Below are 26,714 nucleotides of genomic sequence, written 5' to 3'. Positions count from 1 at the left end.
CCCTCTCCCTCTCTGGATGGCACCATCATTGAAGCTGGAGTCATTGGAGTCTCTTGTTCTGTTGCCGTGCTACCTGGAAGATCCTTCTGTCCTGGACAAGAGGAATTGGAAGAGCATTTTATGTTTTAAGAACAGGCTGACACGCAGCAGCTACAACAACAGCTGAGATCACTTAATAAATGGTGCTAAACTGAAAAAAAAAAAAAGGAAAAATGTTTAAACAATCACTTGTAATCAAATAGAAAAATGAGATAATTTAGTATTAATAATATGAAATAAATCTGACAAAGGTGTGCTAGGAAACTATGAAACATTGCTGAGAGAAAATAAAGATTCAAATAAATGGAGAGATGTATTGTGTTTATGGATCTAAAGATTCAATACTGTTAACATGCCAATTATCTCCAAAATGATCTATGAAGCTAAAGCAATCTTAATCAAAATCATGTATCTTTTTTTAGAAATTGACAAGCTAAATATAAAATTCATAATGAAAATACCCAGAATCACTGAAACAAGTTAGAAGAAGAATAGATATAAAAGACTTAGAGTACTTGAATTTAATATTCATTGTAAATCAAATCAATGATTTTATGGGGATGGTGACTGATGCTAATGGGAAGTATGGGAGGGAGGGATTATTACAAAAGGACACAAGGAGACTACTGGGATGATGAATATGTTCATTCCGTTTCCACGTTGTGTGTATGTATGTATTTGTATATATACACAAATATTTCACGTATATATTTTCATATTTATGTCAAAATATCAAATTGTATATTGTAAGTAAAGTTTATTTTATGTTAATCATATAGCAATAATTTTGGTAGGCCCCTCTAATAAATTATGTAAGATCTCGTGATACTCATTTCTTTGTATCAAGCTTTCCTTTCGTGTTATTTTCAATTCAAATTTGCATTAATTTTGCTGTATTTTTTCTTTTCTAGCCTATTTCATTGTAGCATAGATGAAAGCCCTAGCAAATTCTTTTTGTAATAAGATGTACAACAATGTTATAGTTCAACAGGAGCAGGAGATGTGATATTTTAAAAGCCAACAAATGCCTCTTTGCATATGTCAATTTAGAATGCCCCACTAAGACGACTGTTCTTGGGGTGTAGTTCTCATTCCCATATAATCTGTTCAACGGTCTTCCTAATTTGTCTAATTTCATTCATTCATTCATTCATTCACTGAACATATTTCTGTGGCAGGATTTGAGTGATATAAGTACATGATATTTAATATACTTGATCTATATGGTTGATTATAACTGTAGTTTAAGCATTACATGAAAAATTTTAGACACTAGATAGCAAGTCCTACTGATGTTAGATGCAGAGTTTCATGTCTATAACATTATTTTCTTCTTAGATGCTCAGTAGAATAATTTATTTTCAGAATCATCCTGACACATTCTGACATTTAAGTGGTTTGATTTTATGTGATGTATTATCCTTTAAAAAAAAAAAAAAACAGGACAAATGCCAAATGCCTGTATCAACTTCAGTATTTATAGCACAGAATTATTAATTAAATTTAGTTCTTCATTTGAAAAATAAGTTTGCTGGACTGTACCAGTTGGAGTGTGGATCAATTTGATGTAGTTTGAAATATAGGAATTACTAAATCCAGTTAGCTTTTTATTATGCTATTTCTGTTTCTTGAGGCATATACCCCTGTTTAGAGATTTTTCTCTCCAGGCTAAGAAGATTTCAGTTCTTTTTAATTTAGTCTTCTTGGGCATGTTGCAAATATTCTACCTAGCTATGCTTTTCAGGTCTATTGTGGTAGAGCCAATTCTTCATTTTCTCTGCTCCTCACCTGTTTTTGTCTATTTATTTGTGTATAAGATGTCAAAGGAAAATGAAAAGTAACACCTCAAAATACCACCTTGAAAAGGAAAATGCCAACAAATTCTTTTCTGCACCTGAAGCTTTTAATTCTTTAATCCACCATGGAATGTTGCTTAATTACATATTTTATTATGCATAACTGAAAATTATGTACTTTAGTTTCAACAATGATATGAAAGCATGTATTGTTTATAAATAAAGAGAGACTGGTTTGTCTCTATTTTTTTATATTACAAATATTTGTGGAATTCTCACATGTTCTCCTTCTAAAACTTGGCTTTTTGAAAATGCTCAGAGAGCTCTGAGAAAAACTTCCAAGTTTTAATGTTTTCTCTAGAAATCAGAAAATTCATTTCTTAAAAAAAAAAGATGATGTCATAACATTATGGGTAAAAACCATTGAACAGTTTAAATATTTTGTAGAAATTTTATCTTAATGAGTTTCATGCAAGTATTTATTGATGGAAAAATGAAAATTGTTGAATTAGGTGATAAATCCATGGGAGTTTCTTGTCTCTACTTTTCTGTGTGTGTTTGAAATTTTCCACAATAGAGTTTGTTTTTTTAAAAAACATTTGGTGTGTATAGGTCTTTGGAGGTTACTATTTCATGATGAAATATTCCGTACACTTGATTTCAGTTACTTAGTGATCAAAGTCTTCATATTAGCAAAATACGCATTACAATATATTTCTGAAAATTTTGAATTGCCATTAGGGTTTTTTGGTGTGCATTTTCTGCATTTGAAAAAGCTTTTGTTAGGGAGAAGAGAGAGAAATATGAAGATAGACGTAAGTTTGAGACCAATGTGGCCACTTAACAGCTGAACAAATCAGTTAACCTATTTGAGTTTCCCTTCCCTTGTCTTTGAAGAGAGAATGCCAGTGCCTGCCTTAAATACCTCATAGTGGAATGGAGAGGTTTAAACAAGATATTTTTGTGGCAGTGCCTAATAAAATGAAGCATTCTACAAATGTTTTTTCTAAATTTAAAACATGTGTGAGGAGACTAGGAAGGGGGACTCAAAAGGAGGAAGCCTTTGTACTAGATCTAGCAAAACAAATGTTTGCAAATTCCTTTTGGAAATAAAAGTGGACTACATGAAGCCTGTCCCCACGTTAAGATGCCATTCAACAGGTTTGTGCTCTGGACAAATTCTCATTTTGCATCACATTGCCACAGGTTAACGAAAAAACATAAATATTTGAATATTCTTCAACATTCCCATCTAACAGGTATTGTTGGTTCTCCTGTGAAAGGAAAATCAGAGTAGCACATGGGACATCATTTTGTCAGATGGGGGTGGTAGTGGAAGGGCATGCATTGAAGTGTCACCGTAATGAAAATTTTGTATTTGAGTATTGCAAAAAGCAAATATTTCTGATTCAACTCACAGTAAATAATGTTCGACATTTACCTTGTTGCAAAATATGTCACTTTAGAGTTTCTTTGCAAGTGTTTACTTTGCATAACATACTGCTGTACTGCATTCACTCATCAACCACTATCATAGAGAACAGCGCCCAGGTCAAGTGCTTTGATCACAGTCATTGTATTAGCAGCTGAAAATAATTGTTGGGAAAAGGTAACCACACAACCTTGGTACAAGACAAGAAGCTGTAATTGAATTTTGGTAGTGTTCGTTTGATAGAATTAAATTTAGAGATATATGCTCCCTATAAGTAGGGTAACGTAAGAAAGTCTTAAAAATGTTGCTCATCTTTTAAACAATAATTTCAAACTATTTTTATTTAACATTTGGTATTGTTAAACAGGTATAGTATTCAGGACATACACCTTCTACCACAATTTCTTTAATTAGGGTACTTTATATTTTATCAAAAATGTGCATATTAATAGATTGTAGTTTAGCCTTTGTCAAAAGACATGCAAGTATTTAGTATTTACATTAAAAGGATTGCCTCAAAAGAAACATTGAATTCATAATAAGCCCTCTTAAAAAGTAAAAAATATGCATAAGGAAGATTGGTATTGATATTTTCTTATATTTTTAGATGTGATTAATAGTTTGGACCTCCATTGGTTTCCACACTGTCATGCAAATTCCCAACTTGCTTTATCACAACAGTTCTCTCAGCTGTATTATAGGGAGTACACATTTTAATTGCTCTTTTTGAAAATATCACCAGGCAGTTTAGAATGTCTCATTTATTCAGAATATTGTGACAATCAAAGACCTTAATATCAGCCAGATGTTAACAATTGGGAATAGGGCAGAATTTAATAATGGAATGTATGGGATTCTCATTTTTACTCAATCTTGAAGCATTTGAGAATGTTTTCTATTCAAGCTAGTATTTTTAGATAAACACAGATATAGATATCGCTACTTTGAAAAAAAAAACACTTATTTTAAACTCAGAATTTCTTAGTACTAAATGCTAACCAATACACATTTTATACATATTATGTACAGACTTTGTTACCAAGCGCCACACAACTAGGGCATACATATTAGTTACCTTGGTTTTCAAAGGTTATGTGTCAACTCTGCATGTTGTGTGGCAAGGAGATACTATCAACATTTTTTTTTTTTTGCATAATGTGCAAGTATTATATGGCCACAGAGTGTAATACAAATTAGTGGCAAAGTGCTGAGTGAAGGGAATCCATGACAGATTCAGATGCACAAGGTTGAGTATTACCCGTAAACTACCTGACTCTGCTAAGGTCTTAACAGCACAAAACGCTATGTCATGCCCAGCTTTTAAAAGTCTCTGAAATACGTGGACACAATGAAGCTTGTTACAGGAATTTTACCATAGCCACAGGTAACAAGAGGACTGGCATGAGCGATAAATGACATTGGGGAGCAATATGGAAGATCATCTGGGCAAATCTTTTCTAAAATGTGCCATCTTCCCTGAAATCAATTTTGCTCACTCCATCCGGGCCATCATTGTTTATTAACGTGTGTGTGTGTGTGTGTGTGCGTGTGTGTGTGTGCGCGCGCGCGCGCGCATTGGGGGGGCACTTAAAATATCAAATTATCAAAACCATGGTGACTTTAAAAAAGTTAAAAAGTCTACGTGAGATTTCTGTTAGCATTGTTATGTTGATTATGTTGATTACCAACAGACATTCATCATTTCACTGAAAACATTATTTCAAATAATTCAGGTTATTAGCAATGGGAAAGTTATTTGCAACCCAATTTCTCCTTCCAAAAAGATTACTGAATTTCATACCTATTTGACACCTTGTGTTAGGGTTGGGCTGGTTAAAAATCCAGCTTTGTTCCTTAAACTTATATAAGGGGATATATAAGGAAGAGGAAGATAATTTAACTAATGGTATTCTAGTTTCTATTTTTTAAATACATTAAATCTAGTTTTATTTTCTTAATTCAAATTCCTTTGGCTCAAGTTATTACTTTTCTGAACTCTAGTGAGCAAGAATGTTTGAGAGTTGTTTTCTTCATAAAAAGTGGGAACTTCTTTTCAGTACAATTTTAAGTTTGCAACTAACCAACTGCCTTCAGAGTAGCTTAGCTGTGCTTCAAAAGTAAATGGAACTTTAAAGCTTCTTTGAGAGTTTTCAATGATTCCATTTTAGTTTCTAAAGTACAAGTTCAACATTAAAGCAGCCCAGTTGCCTACCAATAAGCTCATCAGGGCCTGAGAAAATGGTAGGCAGAAAGAGAAGGGGCAATTGCAGAATGGCATCTCAAGCAACCCAGATACCCTTACTAGCATCTAGGAAAACAGAGTGAAGAGGCAAATAAAAAGCACACAAAACTGTAATTCTGGCCTCAGTCCTTTCTGTGACCATTAGCATACCTCATTTTATATTCTGGCATTTTACTAAGTTTAATGTTGCAAGAACTTTGAAGATTGTGTTTAAATACCAGGTGTGTTATTTCTATTTTCTTCATGTAGCTCTTATAGTTATAACATACACAATCAAATGAGCTTAGTTATTAACTTATTCCAAAAAACTCGTAAAAAAAAAAAAAAAAAGCTTACTAAGCGGTTTTTATACAGAAGGTCCATTTTCCCCCTACTTACTTTGTTACTATTAATGGACTTTAAAAATATTTGTACATCAGCTTAAGGAAAAGTGTTGCTATAATTGAAGTATTGTGAAAGAAGCACAGACGAATCCACTCTAAGAACATAACTGCTAGAGACTGGATTTATGTTTTTGTTGGAGAGTCTTTTGATCATCCTATCTCTATTTATTAAGCAAAATGTAACCAAAACAGGTTATCTTCATTGTGAAATTTCATACCTATTTAAAAATGAGCATGTGTTTGTGATTTAAATTTACAGTGTTTCAAGTAACTTTTCAATTGCTCTTTTCAAAATCAGTTAAATAGCAAGAAAGTATTAACATGCACTTAAATGAGAGGGCCATCCTTTGACTCTTCTTTAAAGTTACTTCACATAAGCAGACAAACCCTACCATGTCATACCATACAAACAATTTTAATTGTGTAGTTACAGTCAATAACCACTCCTAGGCAGAACATTTCTGCATAAAGAAAACTGTGATACACTTATAAAAACAGCCAGCTGTAACAAAATAGCTGGTGTTTTCATAGCCATAAACTCATAAAAAAGAAATACACCTTTATACAGAAATTTTATACAGATGTAGCTTTAAAATTGATTGTAAACCAAAGGAAGACACATTGCAAACATCAATTATTTTCACATTAATTGCATAATTTTCTAAGGTGATCTATTAGTTTTATTTACCTAAGCTTATTTGCATGATAGTAAAAATTGCATACAACAATAAGAGTGAAGCTTATAGTATGAATTGCTTGGATAACATAGAGCACTTTTTATAGGCAACTGTGTAAAGCACATTTTCTCTATTTAAAACTTTTAAGACACTTTGTTTTACTGCCCATCAAAATACATTTATAAATAGAAAAGAATCAGTATGGTAACAAGAGAAGCAATATTACATTTAACGGAAACTTCCAAAAAATTAATTACAACATGATGCTGCAGGATCTACAAATAAATAATGAGGACTAAATTGTGTTTCACATTTTCTTTTCCTTTTTTTTAAAAAATCATGTAACAATGAGAATGAAAAAAATTACAGTGAACTTTTATTTCCAAAATAAAAACAAATTTGAATTACGGCAGTGCCATATAATACAAGGCATTTGTTGGCATATGTCATCTTTAAACTGCATTCCACAGTCTATAGTTCTTTTGTAACATACAATAGAGTAACAAACTCTTTTTTTTTCTTTTTTTTTTTTTAAATAAGGGGCGAGTTTCCAAAGATCAGTGTGGAGTGCTACAGAAATAATTATAGGAGAGAAAATCATAATCACAGAAGTTATAATGCTTGTTTGAGGCTCCAGAATAATAACTAAAAAAAAAAAAAAATCACTGGTTTCATGCTTACGGGGTACACACTTTGGTGCATCCCGTGAACACAAATTTTAATACCAAACAATCCTTGATGCTTCACCTGGGGCTGCCAAGCAGTTTGTAAAACAGAGTAAAACATTTAGTGCAGTCTGTATTATCCTTTTCCAACTTTTCTGTTTGTGCAAGTTTGTGAAGATTCATTGGCCAAACAATGAACAACAAAGGTTTTCTGAGAGAATACAAGGTGAACTTTTCATTTGTTAGTAGATACCAGTGGAATTGTTGAATGAAACGAATACTTTTATCTCAGTCTTTCAAATCAGCATTAATGTCTGTGTTTCCTTCCACTGACAGCTCTTCTTCTAGTTTCACTGAAAAAAGGGTGTTAGTATTTTTATCTTGGACACTCTCTTCCAAATCCTTCAGCAGCTCCTCTTCTTTATATTCTGCCACGTCGACCTCTAAACCGGAATTGTCCTTCAGTTTGCCATGGTGCTTGAGATAGTACCGCTGGTTCTGAAAGAACTTGATGATGGTGTACTTGGGAAGGTCAAGCTGAGCGGACAGAGTCTGGATGGCCTCTTCATCAGGGTACAGGCCTACGTCTTGTATGAAACTCTGGAGGATTCCCAGGGCTTCCACTGAAATTTTTGTTCGTGGCCGGGTCTTCTGCCGGTTCTCCTCATCTGACTCTGCTGGAGAGGCCACCGTGGGTTGCCGTGGGGGGAGCCGAGGGCCTGCCTGTGGCTGCTGCTGTGGCTGTGGCGGCTGCGGCGCCTGCTGCTGCTGCTGCTGCTGCTGCTGCTGCTGTTGCTGCTGCTGTTGCTGCAGAGAAACAAGGAGACAATCAGAGCTCTGCTATCGTGGAGCGCCACACAAAGCCGCCTAGAATCAGGAAACATGTGGTCACAAATCCCACATATAGCTTCTTTGATAGGGACGAAGAATTAGAACAAAAAGGAAGGCCAGCTAAATGGACCACAGCATTTAGAAAAAAATCAAAAATGACATGAACTAGGAAGGGATGAATTAATATGGCTATGCCCCCCAAATGAATAATATGGGGGGCTACTGCACTTACTTATCAGAAATCAGTGGAGGAAGTGAAAACTCAGTGCTCTGAAAATGGGAGCCATAAACTTCACTAGAAGGATACACATCAAAGGCGAAGACGGCACATCAAATTATGATGTAAATAATTAACAAAGATTTAAAATGAAGATTGAGAGGCTAGGATTTCAAAGACATTTTAGAAAGGTGAGCTACCGAGCAGTGGGGAAAGAAATTTGTGTTCTGCTCCGTTACACTGAATGGCCAGGAAGAACAGAAGATGAGTGTATGCTCTTATTCAATGTTATCTGTCATGAGACCAAAGGATTTTTAAGATTCTCACATTTGCAATTTTTCTATCAGACAGTTCTAATTTAATACACACACAATTTCTTACCAAATTGCACTAGGCTGACGCTGCAAGTTTTTTTCTTACCTCAAAATAAAGGTTCAATCCCCCATACGACGGCTAGCGAATTGTTTTGTCTACAGTAAACTCAGATATGATTAGGATTTAAATTTAGTGTATACAGACACTTTTTCATAATTACTATATGTGCTATAATTTCCATACACGATTATACATAAATATGTGACACATGCATATACTGTATACTCGATATCCATAATTCTTACCAGCAAAGCAAATCAACCTGAGTAAGTGGCACAATATTAGAATGCTGATGTCGTCTCTATGCATTTCCTTTCATACCTCTAAGAAGGAATTTTATTAAAAACAATTTACATTTTCAAATGAGTACTTTTTAAAATTACTTAACATACATTTTTCTCTTTTTTGTTTCTGCTAAACAGTAAGTTTTTCAGGCTTTCATGGTTATTTTAGTGCTTGAAATCCTAAAGGGAACCTCTCTGTCAACTTGTTTTAATACACACTCGAGAATTTTTTTATCCTGGTAGATAAACAACTCTATTATTGTTTTTAGCTATACATATATATCTATACACACACGTATATATATATTTTTACAGAAATATAAAAAATAATGCAGGTGATTCAACAAAGGTAGAATTTTAGGACTCTGGAAGGCAATGGCATTTTACTTTAAAAGAGAAAGCTAAAATCATCCCTTTTAACAAATATAAGCTCTACAGCTCAAGTTCAAGGACAACACGCTTCCTAAGCAATTGGGGCCCTAAGGGCACTAATGACTACCTGATCCCAGAACTCTTCCATCTAAATTCACAGGAGAGTTCCTTTACAAGATGAATGGTGACAAGTCCCATAACATGACAAAGCACAAGCCTGCATCTGCTGGCACAGTGGGCTCTGGCCATGGCCATGGTATATCCTTTGAAATCCTGACCTGGGGAGCAGGTCTTCATTTCACCCCCTCTCTGTGTCCTTTGCTGGCAGAGGTAACTGTGCCCGCTCACCTGAGGAGCAGCACCGAGCCATGGTGCAGGGGTCGGCAGGCCTGGTAAGAAAACGCCTCTAGACTCTCCTTTCCCAAGGGTGGTGGGAGAGGGGCTCTAAAGGAAAGACAAACAGATATGACTCACCCCTAACCTACATTCTGTGAAGTGTGGGGAGACAGAGATTAAACATAAGGTGAAGGAAGGGCCAAGGATGATAAAGCAAGATTCCAATTAAGCTTCCCTCCCCTCCTCTTTCTGGACAGAATCCAATGGACAAAATTGTGATTCTACAAACTTCCTTTACAGCAACAGCAGTAGCTCTTTTCCTCGGGGGCACTGTGCTATTAGTTAAAAATAATAGGTGGTGTTTTAAATTGTGATTTTTAAAAAACACACACAAAAACTTTAAACTCTCAACACAAAACCCAATACCAACAAAGACACATTTGCCAAACAAGGAGTGTAAAAAGGGGGTTCCTGTCGCTTTGGGGGTTGGGAGATGAGGAAAGAGGAACACAATACGTATGTTGGAAAAACTATGTTAATCTTCAGTTTATCCCCGAGCGAGAGGGCAGTATATTGTTATCTCTTGCTAGAAAGCCTATATTTAGACTGGCAGGAGGAAGAGAAACGCTAATTTTCCTGCTAAGTTTAAAGCTTTATTTACTTATTGCTATATTGAATTGAACAAGGTAAACGAACCTGAATCTGCTCTGCCGGAACATGGATAATGTGGGGCGGCCTGTCGCCATGGTGATGCACCGCGTTGCTCTCCTGTTCGTAAATGGCATCACGTTCTGGCTGAGGAAGACTGAGGAACCTTCGGATCATGGAGAGGTTCTCCCACAGGGTTCTGTTTTCTGGAGAAGGATCTTCCTTCCAGCGTAACAGCTCACATAACCATCCCTTAGAGACAAGGGCGTAATAGGTTAGTTTGTGCCTATGGGGTGGGGAATGGCATTTTCCAATAGGAGCTAAAAAGGAAAAACCTTATGAATTAACTTTTTTCATAAGCTCAGAACACACTAGTCTGCTTTAAAATTTGTTTTTAACTTGTTAAGAGAGGTTATCTGTGGCTGTCAAGGAGGCAGACTCTGTTTCTAATCAAAGTTCAGATTTGCATCTCAAAGGAGGGACACATTTTTCAGACTCTGAGGGTAAGAGAGCATTTATCACAGATTTTGTAATATATGAAATAGGAGAAAAACAAAGTTGATGTGCTTCAGTTTTGCGCAACTTTCCTGTCTAATGAGTGGCTGGCCATCTGAGGATACTGAAGTGCTTAAGGGGCAGGACAGATTTTAGAAATAATTTTTTTTTTTAAAGGATTTCCTAAGCTTTTAATTTCTGGATTTGAAAGAAAACTGTGTGAATATTTATGTGTGTTTGCATGTATGAAACAGAAAGGACATGTGCAATTGTACCAGCACGAATGTTGTCCAGTATGAGGCATGATGATTACAACGGGCATTAGAATAATTTGCTATGAAACAACTCTTTAAAAAGAGACACTGGACCCACAGTGGCTAGTGCATGTAATCCCAGCACTTTGGGAGGCAAAGGTGGGTGGACCGCGAGGTGAGAAGATCGAGGCCATCCTTCCAGCATGGTGAAACACCGTCCCTACTAAAAATACAAAAAAATTAGCTGGGTGTGGTGGTGCATGCCTGCAATCCCAGCTACTCGGGAAGCTGATGCAAGAGAATTGCTTGAACCAGGGAGATGAAGGTTGCAGTGAGCCAAGATTGAGTCAAAAAAGAAAAAAGAGACAATGGAGTCTATTTTTCTGCCTACTGCAGTGGGAGCATGTGATTTGTCAGGCAAGAATTTAGTAAGTTTCTTGGACTAAGACAGAAGGAAATGTCCAGTGACTGCCAAAATCTAAACCTCTCTGATGCTTCCAAGGCCCAGTTTTTTACCCTGGGGTTATCTATCAAGAACTGAGTGGGCATCAGAATACATTTTCCAGTCATCTCAAGTCTTCACCTTGGCTGCCATGATGGACATTAAACAATGGAGTGAAGGGGAAGAGTGAGGGTGTCCAACCCAGACCCCCACCAACCAAGGCAGCCACCCCTCTGCTGTTCAGTTGCCTGCTATGCCTCTCACCTGCATTCTGCTCTGGAGAAATGTCTTGAAGCCATCTCTACAATGAAGACATTGACCTCCTCACCCCAGATGCCCAGTGACTGGCTGACCCAGTGGCACAAAGTCCCTGGCCCTTTTTCTGAAAATGGACAGCTTACTCTACCCTTCAATCTACTCTCTAGAGACAGTCATCCCCATTCTTCTTGCTCCCTCCCCCATCAACCTAGGGCTAGACTTTGCCTGAGACCACATCCTTACTGGACCTCCTGCTCTTCCCTATCCCTCCTTTCCTCTCAGGGCCCGCACCAAATCATGAGCACCTGACTCCCATCCTAGGCTCTGCTTTTAGGGAACTTGATCTAAAACAAAGACATTTCTTAGAAGGTAAATTAGTTGGATGAAAAGGGAAGTACAGTTTTTTTATTATATATAATTTTTAGATCTTGTCAAGGAGGGTTTTATTTTTTATGTTACCAGGGGTGAGGCCAGAGGATGGCATGATTTTCCTTCCCTTCTCAAACTGAAACCATTAGAAAGAAAAATTCTTCTTTGACTGCAGTATATAGTGGAAAGAAACATGGCCTGTTCTCCCCAAAATGGCCTACTTGAAGAAAAGGTAGAAAACTGACATATAATCTTCCCAAGGTCTATGTGCTAACCAGCCCATGGTGACTGCTGCTGTATCTCATCACATCTACTAGTATTCCTACTCAACAGGTCTTTTAATTAAGCAAATATATGCATGGGGATGGTCATGTAATCATGCACTCATTTGATGCCACTGAATGCATAAATCAAGGTTAAGACAGCAGGCAGTAAACTGAAGATTTACCTGAAAGACTGTAAGCTAAATAAGACATAAAAATCACTGTGATTGCAGTGTCACTAAACTTGCTTCTCTTCTAACCATGGCAATTCTATGTTTATTTCCAGAATACTATAATATGACATATTTCAGCTCTATTTATGTGAATACATTAACTACAAAACTGTATGTGAGCATTTGAAGTATCTGAGACCCAGTTGCATATGGTGCCCTGGAGATGTTTACTTAACTCTTACTGGTAAATATTTGCCATCTGAATTAAGCCAGGAAAATATATATTTTTCTACAACTAAGCTATTCTTTATACTTTACTTTTAAATTTTGTTGCTGTGTAGGTTTTAGATATGTATCTTCTTGTAGGCTTTAATATTAACTATGGGTGAGATTACTTTCCCTCTCCCCCTTGTCTGCCTCCTTCAACCATCACAATTGACAGGATCCCTTCACCTGAATACAGCAAATCACACAGTTTTATATACCTTTCAAAAGAAGTTAGAGGTTCATGAAGAAAAGAGCAGACTTTTTTTTTTTTTTTTTAACTCGGCTAGTATTCTACTATTGCAATAAATGCTAAACATTGAACATTTAAGAATTTTTTTTTAAGAATTAAATGCTTGTAACTAAAAATTGCTAAAAGTTAAATTAAGAATGATTCATGTAAGAAAAGCTTCTTGGAGAGAGCTGAAAAACTCCAGTGATTTTTCACATCCTTTAGAAACTTTTTAAAGTAATGCAGAGATCAGTTAGCACTTGGATATATGTGAAAAAACATGTGGATCACAGATGTTCTTTGGAAAAGAAAATCATTAGTTCTTTTAAAATGGCTAATAATGATAGCTAATTCCTAAACAATCATACTCATGCTGGTTTAACAAATATTTCAGAAAAAGAGCCCTGACTCATTCAACAAATATTTTGCTCATATTGTCACTTCTGTGTCTCTATACTTACGAGACGGATCCTTATTTTTATTAATTGCCCATGACTAACATAACATTTCCAGTAGTTTGCTATTAACCTCTGCCCTTAAATAATACTTCTAATTCCTTATCTAAAAATAATTTGATGAATTATAAGTTGAAGCATGTCTCCGCTAGCCTTTCAAGAAACGCGATGATTTTAAGAGACTGAAATCAGATGCTTCTTAGAAAAATATTTAACAGTGCAGCTGGGAACTGTTAGCTGTACAAGGGTATTCCAAAAAATTAAAAAGCAGGGGGGTTGCTTCTCTTGATATGCATCTCTCTTAAAAAATAATGGAAAACAGACATTTTGACACATTAGCTCTTTGTCATTGTAGAAATAAATTGGCTCATTCCCAATTTATACTGGCAAAAATAAGATAATTTATTCTAATGCTATTTAAATACCTTGGAATATTTTGACTACCTCAAATCCTATTGATTGTTACTCTATTAATAATGACAGTAATCTGATCTATGTTTTTGCAGAGAACGACTAAAGAAGTCAAATGCTTTCTAATTCTTCAATACCTTTTCCTAGGTCAGTTTTCCACAAGTGTTATTGTTAGAATAAATAAATGGGAAGAAAATGAATATGTCAAAATATTTTTAATATCTGACAAAAATGATTCCCCAAAGTATGTACTAGTTTTTAAGTGATAACTTCATTTATGTTTGGGGTGGGGGGAGAGATGAAGAATGAAATCCAGTGCTTTGTTGCAAAAAACAAAAACAAAAACAAAACATAATTACGTTTTTAAGAGAAGTCTCTGGGACTTGATGTACGTAAGGCCATAGGCAGGAATAGGAAACTGCTCTCTAAATTAGCTCACAACTGTTTTGAACAGTAGAAAAGACAGGGGACTAACAGCCTTAAAATAATGAGACCAATCCATTCTCAGAAAACTGAAATGGTACAAGGAACAACCTAAACTTTAAATGTAGTAAATTTGCCAAGCAACATTACGCTGCATATAAAGAGGGCAAAATATAAACAGTAGCCACATGTAAATAAATTAGTAAAACTTTCAGGATGTTACTACTTTTCAAACTGACAAAGTTTAATTTGACACCTTCTGTTCTAAACCCTTTGTTTCTATTCAAACTCACGCCTTGAGCTGTTGCGATCAATCACAGTGCTCCCCCTATTACTTAAAAAACTGGCATGGACCCTGAATAAGCTGAAAATGCCATGCAGATGAATTCTGAGATAATATGTTCAAACCTGTTATATACAACACAAATCCTGTAAAGTTATGTATTGTAAACCTACATTTATTGAGAACTAAAAGTCTTAAATCCATCTGCCACAAAGGAAATACTGTTATGTACTTTATAGTAACCAAGAACCATCTGCAAATGTCTTGCTACCATAAGCAAGAAAATGGTGCAAAAGATGCTAAACCTAAGACTGCATGAAATAAATAACATTCTTTCTGACTGGTTTTGGTTAGGGATCTATTAAAGAAATGTAAGATTGGGGGGGAAAAAAGGAAAAGAGAAAATGCAGAATAACTGCCAAATCAGTACTGCAAAAAAGCAAAACAAACTCAATGATAACACAATGGCAATTTATTATGGTCCATGAAACACATGACTGTATGCTCATTTTAAAGGAAAAATTAGCAGTTCTAAACTCAATATTCTAATGATGTGCTTTACTGACAGAATCTTGTTGTACCACATTTAAATAAAAATCCTGGCACCTTCATCTCTCAGCTGCTAATTTCCAACCAAACTCAATCTCTGATTTCCACTCCACTCTTTTTAGAACATTTAATTCAAGTCAATTCGCTTCTAACATTTTAACAGATAAGGGGTGCACAATGATTTTAATTGAGTCAAGAAAGTAACCTCCTTTCATAAATGAATTTATTGTACTTCATAAAGCCTCACACGCATAAAAAGAGAACCCCTAACAAGGCCTGTTCTGTGACAAAGCTGGGAGTATGTAACATAACTACTTTTCCAGGAGAAAACAGACTTTGGTATTCTCTGAGAAAAAAAGTCATTTAATGCAATATACATATATGTATATATTATCATTATGTACATATACATTTTAAAACTAAGAGCTATAAAAATAGAAAATGACAAATAATTCTTACTGCAACTAAGAAGGAAAAATACAGCTGAAAAAATAGAATGGTAATTTGAGTTCTAAAAAGCAAAACATTTTATAGTCTGTATTTATCCCCCCTCACCCTCATCTTTTATGTGTTATTTGAAGGAATATTTTGTTCCAATCTCTGGGGCATATAGTATAATAATATATGATATTAAAAGAAATCAATCTAAATAGGAAAGTATTTGATACAAACATTTTAGTGGAAAGCATGAATTACATTTCAGCAAGTAGTAGGAACAAGGATTAAGTACATAATCCATTAAATAGTACTTCTAACAAAAAATTCAGTATTGTAGACTAAACTACACCAGGCATTTGAATGAGTACATTTTCAACAACAACTAACTATAAAGCTAGCAATTTATCATTCAGCAAATAATTTTCTACTTTTAAAAGAATCTGTAAGTGTTACTTATGCTAATGAAGACAGTTTTTAATCTGCCCACAAACATGCTAATAGAGGGCAATTTTTTTCTGTTTTTTTTTTTTTTTTTCTATTTTTTACTAAGCTGTCGGCACTCAAGGGTAATTTCATATCAGTGTTCTACAAGCAGGGGGAAAATGGGTTCTAACTGTCAGAGCTACCAAATCCTTCACCTTTAGCATAAAGGTTTAAAGATATCACAAAAGATGCAAAGTGACTAATACTGTTTTAAACCACCTCTTTTTCTGTCTGAAAAAACAACTAAAACAACCTTACAAAAGTAGGTTCTATTTTCATATGTGTTATGCTTTATACACACTCTGCCTCAAAGGTACTATTTAAACATACTACTTTTGGTTGGGGGGCTAATGCAGAAACATCCAAGACCTAACGGAGATACAATCCCGTTTCTAGGTGTGAGGTCTAAATGCTTCACATACCCACTTGCAACCTTTTTAATGAAGAATCATAACACTGTGCAGTGAGAAACAAAACAGTGGCAAAGCAATACTGAAAGCACTTTAAATTATTTACTAGGTTAAAAGGGTGAAATGATACTTTAAATACATCAAATTTCATCATCTAGGCCATTTTTTGGTGGCAAAGTGGTATTGATCTTTCCAAATGCTTAAAATTAACTATTTTCCAGAAGGTCATTATTTGATTAAAGGCATTAAAGTTGAGGGCAAGAAGCGATGCACTTTTTCTTCTTTCCCATTCAAATCATCATATAATTTAATATAAACCATCCCATCATGTCCTGTAATAAAAACACTTGTCTTAAGATATTGTTCTTTACCTAACATATTAACCTTTAAATGTTATGAAGTTCTTTAGAAGAAAAACCTTCGCTAAAGCAGATTATTCTATAACAATATGAGAGGCCCCCACCATTAACATTAATAAAGATACATGCTCTCCTCTATGGAATTAGCAGGAAATGCATTAATCTTTCTCCCCATCTTAATAACATCTACTTTGTGTGAAGTGAAAAGAACCTCAGCTGGCACTCTAGGTAACTTTTCCTGCTAAGTTAACATTGGTCTTATTAAAGAAAACATGGAAAATAAATTTGAACACAGACATACCAGTAAATGCATTTTCCATTCTAAAGGTAGCATGTTACATCCACTTGATTCAAAGATGGGTTTTTAAAAAAGAAATATATTTTAAAAGGCATATGTGTGTGCATGTATGTATCCCCCAATATGTTTATTTTTCAAAGTGTGGTTTCTGATATTTGCTGAATGAAAAAAAAAACTATAATAACCCTTTTAAATGTTACTATTTTTAACTTCTAAACTGTTACTGTTTTTAAATTCTCTCTAGATGCTCCAGTTTATTTAAGAGACAAAATATCTTAGCCAAAAAATTTGTGTGTTCCAATACTGGGGCAATAATAGGACATAAAATGGCTATCAAGAAATTTTTTGCTTGAGTAAATTTTTGCCACTTAGTCATTAAGAAGTTAAATACCTCTAGCAGAGTTTCTAAAGGTTACGCATAAAGAAAATTATTAGCATAAAGAAATAATGTTTATACAACCTGGAGAAAATTTTCTATTAAAATTTAGTGAATTTAGACGGAATACTCACAGTCACCGGTAACTGGTAAATGATCTTCTTCAATTTTGTTTAAAATTTAATCAGATAAAAAAGTGCAAATCAATTTTTGTAATGGTTTTATGTTTACCTCTTTTATACTTTTTGAAAGCCACTAACTTTAGGGCACACATGGATTTGGTGGTTTCTCCTAGGCTACAAATCATTTGCTCAGTAACAAGATTATCAGATAACAAACTGGCCAGAGTAGATACAAATGGTTCTGACTTAAATAGGTTGTTGAGCAAGGAGATCTCACATTTTAAAGAATATTTTCAGAGGGGGAATTTGAGAAGGGGTTAAAAACAAACAAACAGGAATGAAGATAAAAGTATAAAATTCTAGATAACCCATTAAACCAGTGAGCAAAAAGATGAGCTCTTGATTGAAATAGAGATTTTCCCAAAAAAGGTCTGAATTTATTTTTAAAACATTAGATTTGGAAAATATCTAATTTGAAAGTTTAATTTTCATATATACGTCAATCCTGCTTTCAGGGTAGTTTAGTCAAAGCTGAAACAAAACAAAACAAAATTCTGGCTTATCTATCTGATACTTGAATAAAGACTGAAAAAAATTTTCTCATTTTTTTTCCCCTCAGCCTAAGATATATTTTTGACATTACATAAATTTCAGTGATATGATCTGGCTCCTATTTAACATTTATGCACTTTCTCTTCAAATGTTAAGTTTTAATTTTCTCCTCATTCTTCATAGCTGGTGTCATTTAAAAAAACAGAAAACTCAATACTCCCAAGGTTCGTGCTGTAACATTTTCATCAATTTTAGTCTCTCTGTCATTAAGAACCATCTACTCTTTCCATTCTGCCACTATTGACTTGTCAGAACTAAGGCACCTCTTCCTTGAATTACTCTCTTAAACAACATTCTTTTTTAATTACTTCCAATGGGCAATTACTCTGATTTCTGAACAAAAAAGCTTTAAAGTAATCATTCCTCTTCCTTTCTTGAGTTAGGAAAAAAGTACCTCAATGATGATCAGAGTTTTGATGACGCATAGAGAACCAGTGTCATACAGACTTGATGTGATTCCTATAAAAAGCACATTAACTTGATGTTTAATTTCACCTATGAAATTTATTGACAGGTAAAGAAACAGGTTTCATTAAGCTTTCTTGAATCCTCTTAACCATCTTTGTGATATCCTTGTAAATGGGATCCCAGAATGAGAATAATTACATTAGTCTTCCACTTTCAAACTGCCCATAGTTACCCTACTGTTTGCTATGACCTTCAGTGGCTTCCCAAGGTGGGAGAAAAGTTCACATTCCCAGGGGCTGCTTTTGAGGTTCTTCCCAATGACACTGATGTCCAAATTTGTTGGACTATTTATTAGCTACTGCTGAACACTGCCTTACATTCTATTCTCCATTCCTCACACAATTCTCTCTAATGGGAAAGCCCTTGCTCCTTTTTTTTGGTGTCCATTCAAATACTACTTGTCTTTCAAGACACGCTCAAGCACTTCTGTATACCAATAAAAGGATTATATCCCATATAGGCTTTTATCTATGTGAACTTGAACAAATAACCTTTCTGAGCCTCAGATTCTTCCTCTACAAACTGCAGGTAATAATGGTATTAATCTCACAGGATACTAGCCAGTACAAATGAAACAGAATACATTCGGCCCAATGCCTACTCCATGGTAACTACCAAAGGTCTTATAAACTTTACTGAAAGCACTTGCCTTAAATGTCTCCAAATACATTTTGGAAGACCTGGTATTCAAAAATAACTCTTAGTGCAAGATAGCATGTGATAAAGGTCACTGATGGGCAGACGTCAAGTAGGATCCACTTAGGGAAGTGCTGAGGTAGGGCTGTCAAGGAATTCTTCATTGATGAGGAGAGATACTGGCTTGGATTTGAAAAGGGAACAATATTTAAAATAGGAAGAATAATAAATAACAGAACAGGATCAATTGGCAGGAATCTGGGAAAACAGACAGACCAGTGCTTTTGAACTGACTGCCTATGATCCTTTTTTTTTTTTTTAATAGCTCTTTATCATGTTTTCTTGAGGATACTACTTAGTTACTGCAACCTCATCTCCTCTAATGGACTTCTAAGATCTATTTGTTAAGATCTTAGTTAAGTCTGGGTTTTAATTTGAATATCTATTCTACCATTTATCATCAGCCTGTAACCTTGGGCAGATTACTCAAGTTTGCTAAACCTCAATTTTCTGCTCTATAAATGGGGTCTAATTTTACCACTTAATTCATAGGGTTGTGAGAATTAAGTAAAATAATTCATGAAAAGGGCTTGGCACACAGTAACAGTATGATGAATATCAGCTACTATTATTTTATTGTTGTTGTCATTATCACACAAGGGATTTCAAAGTCAAGGGAGCTAATGAAAATAATTCAGTTACAATATTTCAATCTGAACCCAGCATCTTGCCCTAAGCCAGGTTCTCCTCCTAGGAAGTTTTACTCAGTTAATAGTATTACCACACAACCCAATCACCTAGGCTGAAAGGCTGTTATTTGAAGCATAAATTGGTGTAGTCTTTCTGAAGGACATTGTGAATTGCACAATGTAGAAATGTCTAGCAATCATCTGTAAAACCCAAATGCCTTCTTTGATCCAACAGTTTCACTTTTAAGAATTTAAGGAAATAAGGATGTGTATAAATATCTAACTATAATGATGTTTACATTCATATTTATACTAGCAAAAGTTGAATATAATCTAAATACACATCAATAGGGAATTAAATGGTATGTACAGCCCATGAATAAATGTAAGACATACATGCAAACACACATATATACATACAGACAGATACACATACGTGTGTGTGTGTGTGTGTATGTGTGTGGTGTATAAAGTGTGTAAATCAGGATCCTTAAAGTGGTCATCTCTAGGTGATTAAAATTACCAGTAATTTTATGTTTTTCCTTATGCCTTTATCTTCTTATTTTTCTATAGTGGCTATGTATTAGTTTTGTAATAAAAATATATAGCAAAGTGGCTTCAACTAAAAATCTAACTTTTCTTGTCTGTCTCTCCCATAACTGATTAATTCCTGTCAATACTCCCTCAAACATCTCTTGGATTTGTTCCTTCTTTTCCATTCCTTCTGCTGTGGTTCAGTCCCACAGCATTTCTTCGATAATCTAGTTCTGATGGGTTTCTTTATTCCAGCCTACCCCCAACCCTGCTATTTGAGTTACATTTATCACAAACAAATGTGAACACAAATAGCCCTTTGAGTGGCAAACTCTTCACTTTCCGTCACCCAAAAAGCCTGGAAACACCCTGAGGCTCACACTTCAATGAGTGAATGCTTTGTGGCAAAAGATTCACCACAACAAACTCAAGTGGCAGCAAATGGGGGGTACCCAGAAAGATACAAAAATGGCCTAATCTGGGCCATTTAGTTAGTGGTAAAAAAACTGTACACACCTCTGCAATTTCTGAGGGCTCGTGTACAGCAGGCAAAGTCCAACAATTTCTATTCATAATGATGTTGCTGTATTTAAACAAAAAATAAGGTTCAAATTGAGTTCAGCACAATAGGTTTAGGAAGATAGGAGAGCACTATAAAGACCTTCTGTCAAAGGAAAATAAAATTACTGTTTTCTTTAAAAAGAGAATTTTGAACACGAAACTTTACTTTTCTAAATTTCTTAACTCAAATGAATATATGCTTTCATATTGCAATGTTATGAAGCTAATTTATTATGTTGTTTCCTAAAGTCACTATCAAAAATTTACGATATTTATTTTCCTATTCAAAATAATGAAGGTCATTAAGAAAAAAATATTGCCGAATATTCATACATGCCATGTGCAAAAAAAAACCAAAAACCAAAAACAAACCCAAACCCAAACCCAAACCCCACACGTAAATATAAGAAATCATAAAACGAGTAATTTTAAGGTGACAATTTACCTGACAGGGTGGTTTGTTTGCTTACAAAAATAATTTACTACCAGGTTGATTTAGACAAATATTTCTGCCACTGCATTTTTAATTGATTTATGTAAAACTTTTCAAACTGCACATGTCTCCTAAAATGAGCTACACTCCCTATTATGCATATTTAGGGGCTGGGAATGAAAAATTTAAATATTTCCTCTATGATGTTTTAGGAGAGGTAACAGAATTTTTGAAACCAGGGGAAGGCATTTGGGATTGTAAAAGTTCTGGGAATCACATCCTAAGAGGAACAATCAAGCAAGCAGGGTCACTATGAGCTCCCAACTTGCTTATGATTTTGCTGATAAAGTAACACCCATTTTGTGGCCAAAACCACATCATTTTATCCATTATACAAACCTGCTAATCAGAAGTTGGCTTAATTTGAAAGACCCAAATCTTGTGATTCACAAGTAGGCATTATAAAAAGGCAAGCATAAATATTTCTAGACGCATCATGTGGGTCCCAGTGACAATGACTGGGTTATAATTTTACCAATAAAAGGAGACAAGGGAGACTGGGGCTTTGCACAGGCTGTCTCAATCACTCCTCTGATCACATTTTACATCTGGGGAAAGCAAGCTCAGAAAAGGCTCCAGGGGAGAACGGCAGCAGTGGAGCATGACCCTGCTCTGTCCTTGTGAGCCCATGCCAGCGCCTCCTCCCACTGTCCCACAGTGACTCCCTTTGGAACAGGTTGGCATTTGTGAGGGTAATATTGGGAGCTGATTAAAATGTGCTTCTGAATCATTCTATCCTTCTACAAACAATTCCTGAGTGCCACCTATGTGCTAGTCACTGTGCAGACTAAAAGATGTGGGGACAAAACTTCTTGTCCAGTGAGGTAAGAACCACTTAAACTTCAGGTTTAAGTTGATACTAAAGGTACAGTTCAATTGGAAAAAATGTCTAATTTAAAAGCAAAAGCATTCTCACAAAGTCCACCAGGACTATACGTGGGCATGTGAATATCACAGAAAAGGTTATCTGTAAAGTTTCTGTTTTGGTGGTTGTTTTAAATGTCACTGCATTTTTGTTACCCCTGCTTACAGGGGTAAGGCACTTTGGAGTGTAGGGCACTTGAAAAGCAAGCATACCAAAAAGCAACAAATGAAAAGTAAATGTTTCTCAGGTTAATTTGAGAATCCCTCAGCTCATGTGACAAAATACATATGTAAATTTTTTCCTCTACAAAATTTATCTAATCATTGATCTCATCTCTTTTGTGCCATGGACCCTTCTGGGAGTCTGGTAAAGCCCATGGATGCCTTTTCAGAACAGTGTTTTTATGTGCCTGAAATAAAATACGTAAGATTACAAAGAAAACCAATTATACTGAAATACAGCTATCAAAAATGTGTGATACAGTAATATATATACTTCTTTATTAACACACTAAATAACAAGGTTTAACAACAGATCTAATAACTACTGTAATTTTATAGTGATGAGCATAAACGATATTTTAAGATATCTAGAACAACATAATAGGATATGAAAATATTTTGTGATTTTTTTTAATGGCAACAAATTCATAGGTATTGCTACTGTGATTTGTTGCCTATATTGATAACTGAATAAAACGCCAACTTTCAGTAAAAAGTGGTCAGAGAAAATAAAGTCATATTTCTTTTTCATCCAAGTTCATGGTTTCCTGGGGGAGAACGTAGGTCATAGGTTAAGAACCCCTAAATGAGAGGCCCTTCCTCTTACCCCACACAGATATTTGTATGTATACATACAGAGCTACCAAATACATATGTACGTACGTATACACACACACACACACACACACACACACACACACACACACACACGTACATATAGACACACTCCAAATACCATTCCAGGATTATCTCAAATAAGTTCCTAATATATTAGAAAATTTTAGTATTTATGGATTTGTGAAACCAATTTCCTTTTTTTTTGTCACTAAAGGACCATGCCTCCTAGAGATGGGTTAGAGAAAAACAGTCACTAGCACAGGGGTTCCTAGACTGTGTCCTTAGCAGTCTTAGGTTTCCATCAGAGGTGTTTCAGAAGTACCCCCATCGTGTATGTGCAGGGTAGGGGGTTGATGAGAAGGTCTCTGCCACCACCCAATCCTCAGGTCAATCGAAATGGAGAAAACTTTCAACCGATTTATATATGTCAGTTCATTAATTAAACAATGGTTCTATAGCTGACAATTTTTGGTTTACAACTGCACTAACACATATATACCTTATTGTTTTCCTGGTCCTGTTACAAACTCAGAGAATGGGTTTACAAATTCTGAATCAAGCATCTAAATTCTTACTGGGTTATTGACATCTTATCATCCAAGTAACTTTAAAGGTACATAAGATTAGCAGAGTATCCTTTCAGAAATGTCTATCTGCCAGGAGAACACCAACAAGTTTTTCCAAAGACACAGGGGTTTTCCAAATAGAAGGACATAAAGTAGTAGGGCAGATACAGGATAGAAACAGGATACAGAATGCAAGAGTGGCATGGGCATCAGATGTGTGGGTGGGTGGGGTGGGGGAGGGGAGTGGCTCTGCAAATGCTAGGAAACCAGCAGTGATCAATACCAGGGCTCTGCTGTGATCTCTGCTTCTTTTTTTTTTTTTTTTTTTTTTTTTTGAGACGGAGTTTCACTCTTGTTACCCAGGCTGGAGTGCAATGGCGCGATCTCGGCTCACTGCAACTTCCACCTCCTGGGTTCAGGCAATTCTCCTGCCTCAGCCTCCTGAGTTGCTGGGATTACAGGCACGCGCCGCCGTGCCCGGCTAATTTTTTGTATTTTTAGTAGAGATGGGGTTTCACCATGTTGACCAGGATGGTCTCGATCTCTTGACCTCGTGATCCACCCGCCTCGGCCTCCCAAAGTGCTGGGATTACAGGCGTGAGCCACCGCACCCGGCCGATCTCTGCTTCTTAAAGAGTACATGGCTATACAGTCTTTGCCTGTCTGACTAGCTGCCTTCTGCCTTGTCCTCCAATCTAACACAAGCTCAAAGAAGGAAAAGAAAGTGAGTAGAAAAAATGGTAAGCGGGGAGACAGGTAGAAAATAATTGAGCACATAACCATCTCATAACTTTATATTATATGTGGCTCAACGCTAATTTGCTCAGAAATACAAGCATAAACTTCTGTTTAGGTATTAAGCTTGATGGATAAGCCTTTCGTCCTTATGGTTATCCAGGGTCCAAGCTATTTAGTCTCTTTAATCAAAATACTAAAATAAAATCATTACCCATTAGGCTATTACCCTTCCCCCAATCTCCAAACATATAAGCAAAAATTAATTGCAAGCCAGGAAGAAAGAAGGTAATTTAGACAGTAACAGCTTGGCAAGGACTGAGCTAAATTTCCAAATAGCATTTGTCTGTTTGTGAATGTATATTTTATTTATAACCTTTACTTCCTTGACCTTGTTGAAAGTAATTTATTTTTACCTAATCTGCATTTCATTTAAACAACCAAATACTTCATCAATGAACCAGTCAAGTAACACCCATGACATGTAGCACTCCTGTTGGTACCATAAGTAAAATGGGTAAACATTTAAAGGAGACATTTGGGGATGGACACATCTCAGCAGCTATTAAATGCTACAGGTGCCAATTTATAAACTTGCAAATATGGGTTTCAAGATATTCTCTCAAATGAGCTGTCACTCCCTGCTTCCTTTTCCTTTGTGTTTACTCCCTAATCTCTTCCAAATCTGTGATTTATCATCAATCTATTATTCTCACATTGCCCTATTTTTTTTCTTTTTAATGTGCTATTAAAGTTTTTAACTGCCAGAAAAAACTTCTATCAGTCAGTCAATTAAAACAAAAAGAGCAGCTAAGGGTAGATGTTCAGGCATTAATTGAAAAGCAAACAAAAAAAGAGACATACTTAAAGACGAAACGCTTTAGCAACCTTCAAATCATATCATGCTAGCAATCACCACCCTACTACATGTTAAACCAAGCCCATTCCCCAATGGAATTTAGCTCATCTCATTATCTATACTGTACTGACTTTGCTAGGTCCCTGCAGGACAAAAGAAAGAGTTCCCAGTCATCTATCAACAAGTCTCAGCTGAAGAGTGTATCAATCATAAGCTCAACTCACACCATGTAACACGGGAGTTCATATACTGGATTCCAACAATCAATTCTACCCATTATGTGCCATTCGTAAATAACCCTTCTTGGCTCTAGACCCAAAAATATCACTTTGCCGCCTACCCCCCAAACTAAGCCCTTCCATTATTCAAAATCTTACCTTCTGTTTCCCAGACTAGAACACCTGTCAGGAGGGTCTTCAATCAAAATAGCATCTTCTGTCACACTTGTGTACCTGTCTCAGTCACAAACACACACACCTGGAACTTCAAGGGACATTAGATATAATATGACCCAACCTATTTTACTTTCCTGAAGAAGTAGTATCTCTGAGAGGTTAAACAGCTTCCCTGGGACTACACAGCAGGTCTGCGGTGGAATCAGGACTACCAATCTTTGCAATTCCCAATGTTTTCCCTGAATGATGCAATTCATGTACAGATTGTCAGGTAAAACCTCGATGAGTTTGCAAATTAGCTACTATTACTTATTTCCACATTATGTAGATAATCAGGAGTCAAGCCCTCTAATTCCTTTTAGTTTGGGCTAGACTGCAAATGATATTAATGACTTCAACAAATGATGAAACATGAAGACAGTGGGTCCAGAAGAAAATAACGAAGAACATTAAAAGGAATCACTTTTCCTTCCTATACATTTTCATGAGGATTTGAGAGCACTGGAGAAGAGCAATTGCAGACTGACTGAGGAAGGTGGATTGAGTTGAGGCAAGATAAAGTTTGTAATAGTTCTATTAACTCTTCATCTGTGACTTGTTAACAAATGAAAAATGTCTCCTTATTAGACAGGGACCTAGAAGGGTCCATAAATATATTATTTTCTTTGAAATGTGGGATTCTTGTAGTCTAATACAATTTAATGAAAAGATGTGCTCTTTGTACTCAAAGCATTGATCTTCTTGAACTCCATATATACAACAGCATCCCTAAGAGCAACTTTTTTTCCCCTCTCTTCTCTGTTCCCTT

The 26,714-nt window shown here is 35.6% G+C and overlaps 1 protein-coding gene across 3 annotated transcripts in view; it reads right to left on the bottom strand.

Moving 5' to 3' along the window:
- Positions 1-6,288: 6,288 nt before the first annotated feature.
- SATB1 (SATB homeobox 1) overlaps positions 6,289-26,714 on the bottom strand; it is a 90,589-nt gene continuing 70,163 nt past the window's right edge. For 2 of the 3 annotated variants that reach the window (XM_021674533.2, XM_021674526.2), the window contains exons 10-12: positions 10,346-10,549; positions 9,662-9,757; positions 6,289-8,041 (exon numbers count right to left, since the gene is read on the bottom strand). In XM_021674533.2, the coding sequence (XP_021530208.1) occupies positions 7,523-8,041; positions 9,662-9,757; positions 10,346-10,549 (819 nt within the window). In that variant the 3' untranslated portion in view covers positions 6,289-7,522. The remainder of the gene's footprint in view (positions 8,042-9,661; positions 9,758-10,345; positions 10,550-26,714) is intronic. The other variant, XM_012466727.3, reaches the window with a different exon arrangement.

Source organism: Aotus nancymaae, unplaced genomic scaffold (genome assembly GCF_030222135.1).
Source record: "Aotus nancymaae isolate 86718 unplaced genomic scaffold, 86718_ANA_hifiasm-v0.15.2.pri h1tg000019l, whole genome shotgun sequence".
Classification (NCBI taxonomy): domain Eukaryota; kingdom Metazoa; phylum Chordata; class Mammalia; order Primates; family Aotidae; genus Aotus; species Aotus nancymaae.
Note: the sequence above shows the minus strand (reverse complement) of the source record. Positions and strands in the feature narration are given on the sequence as shown.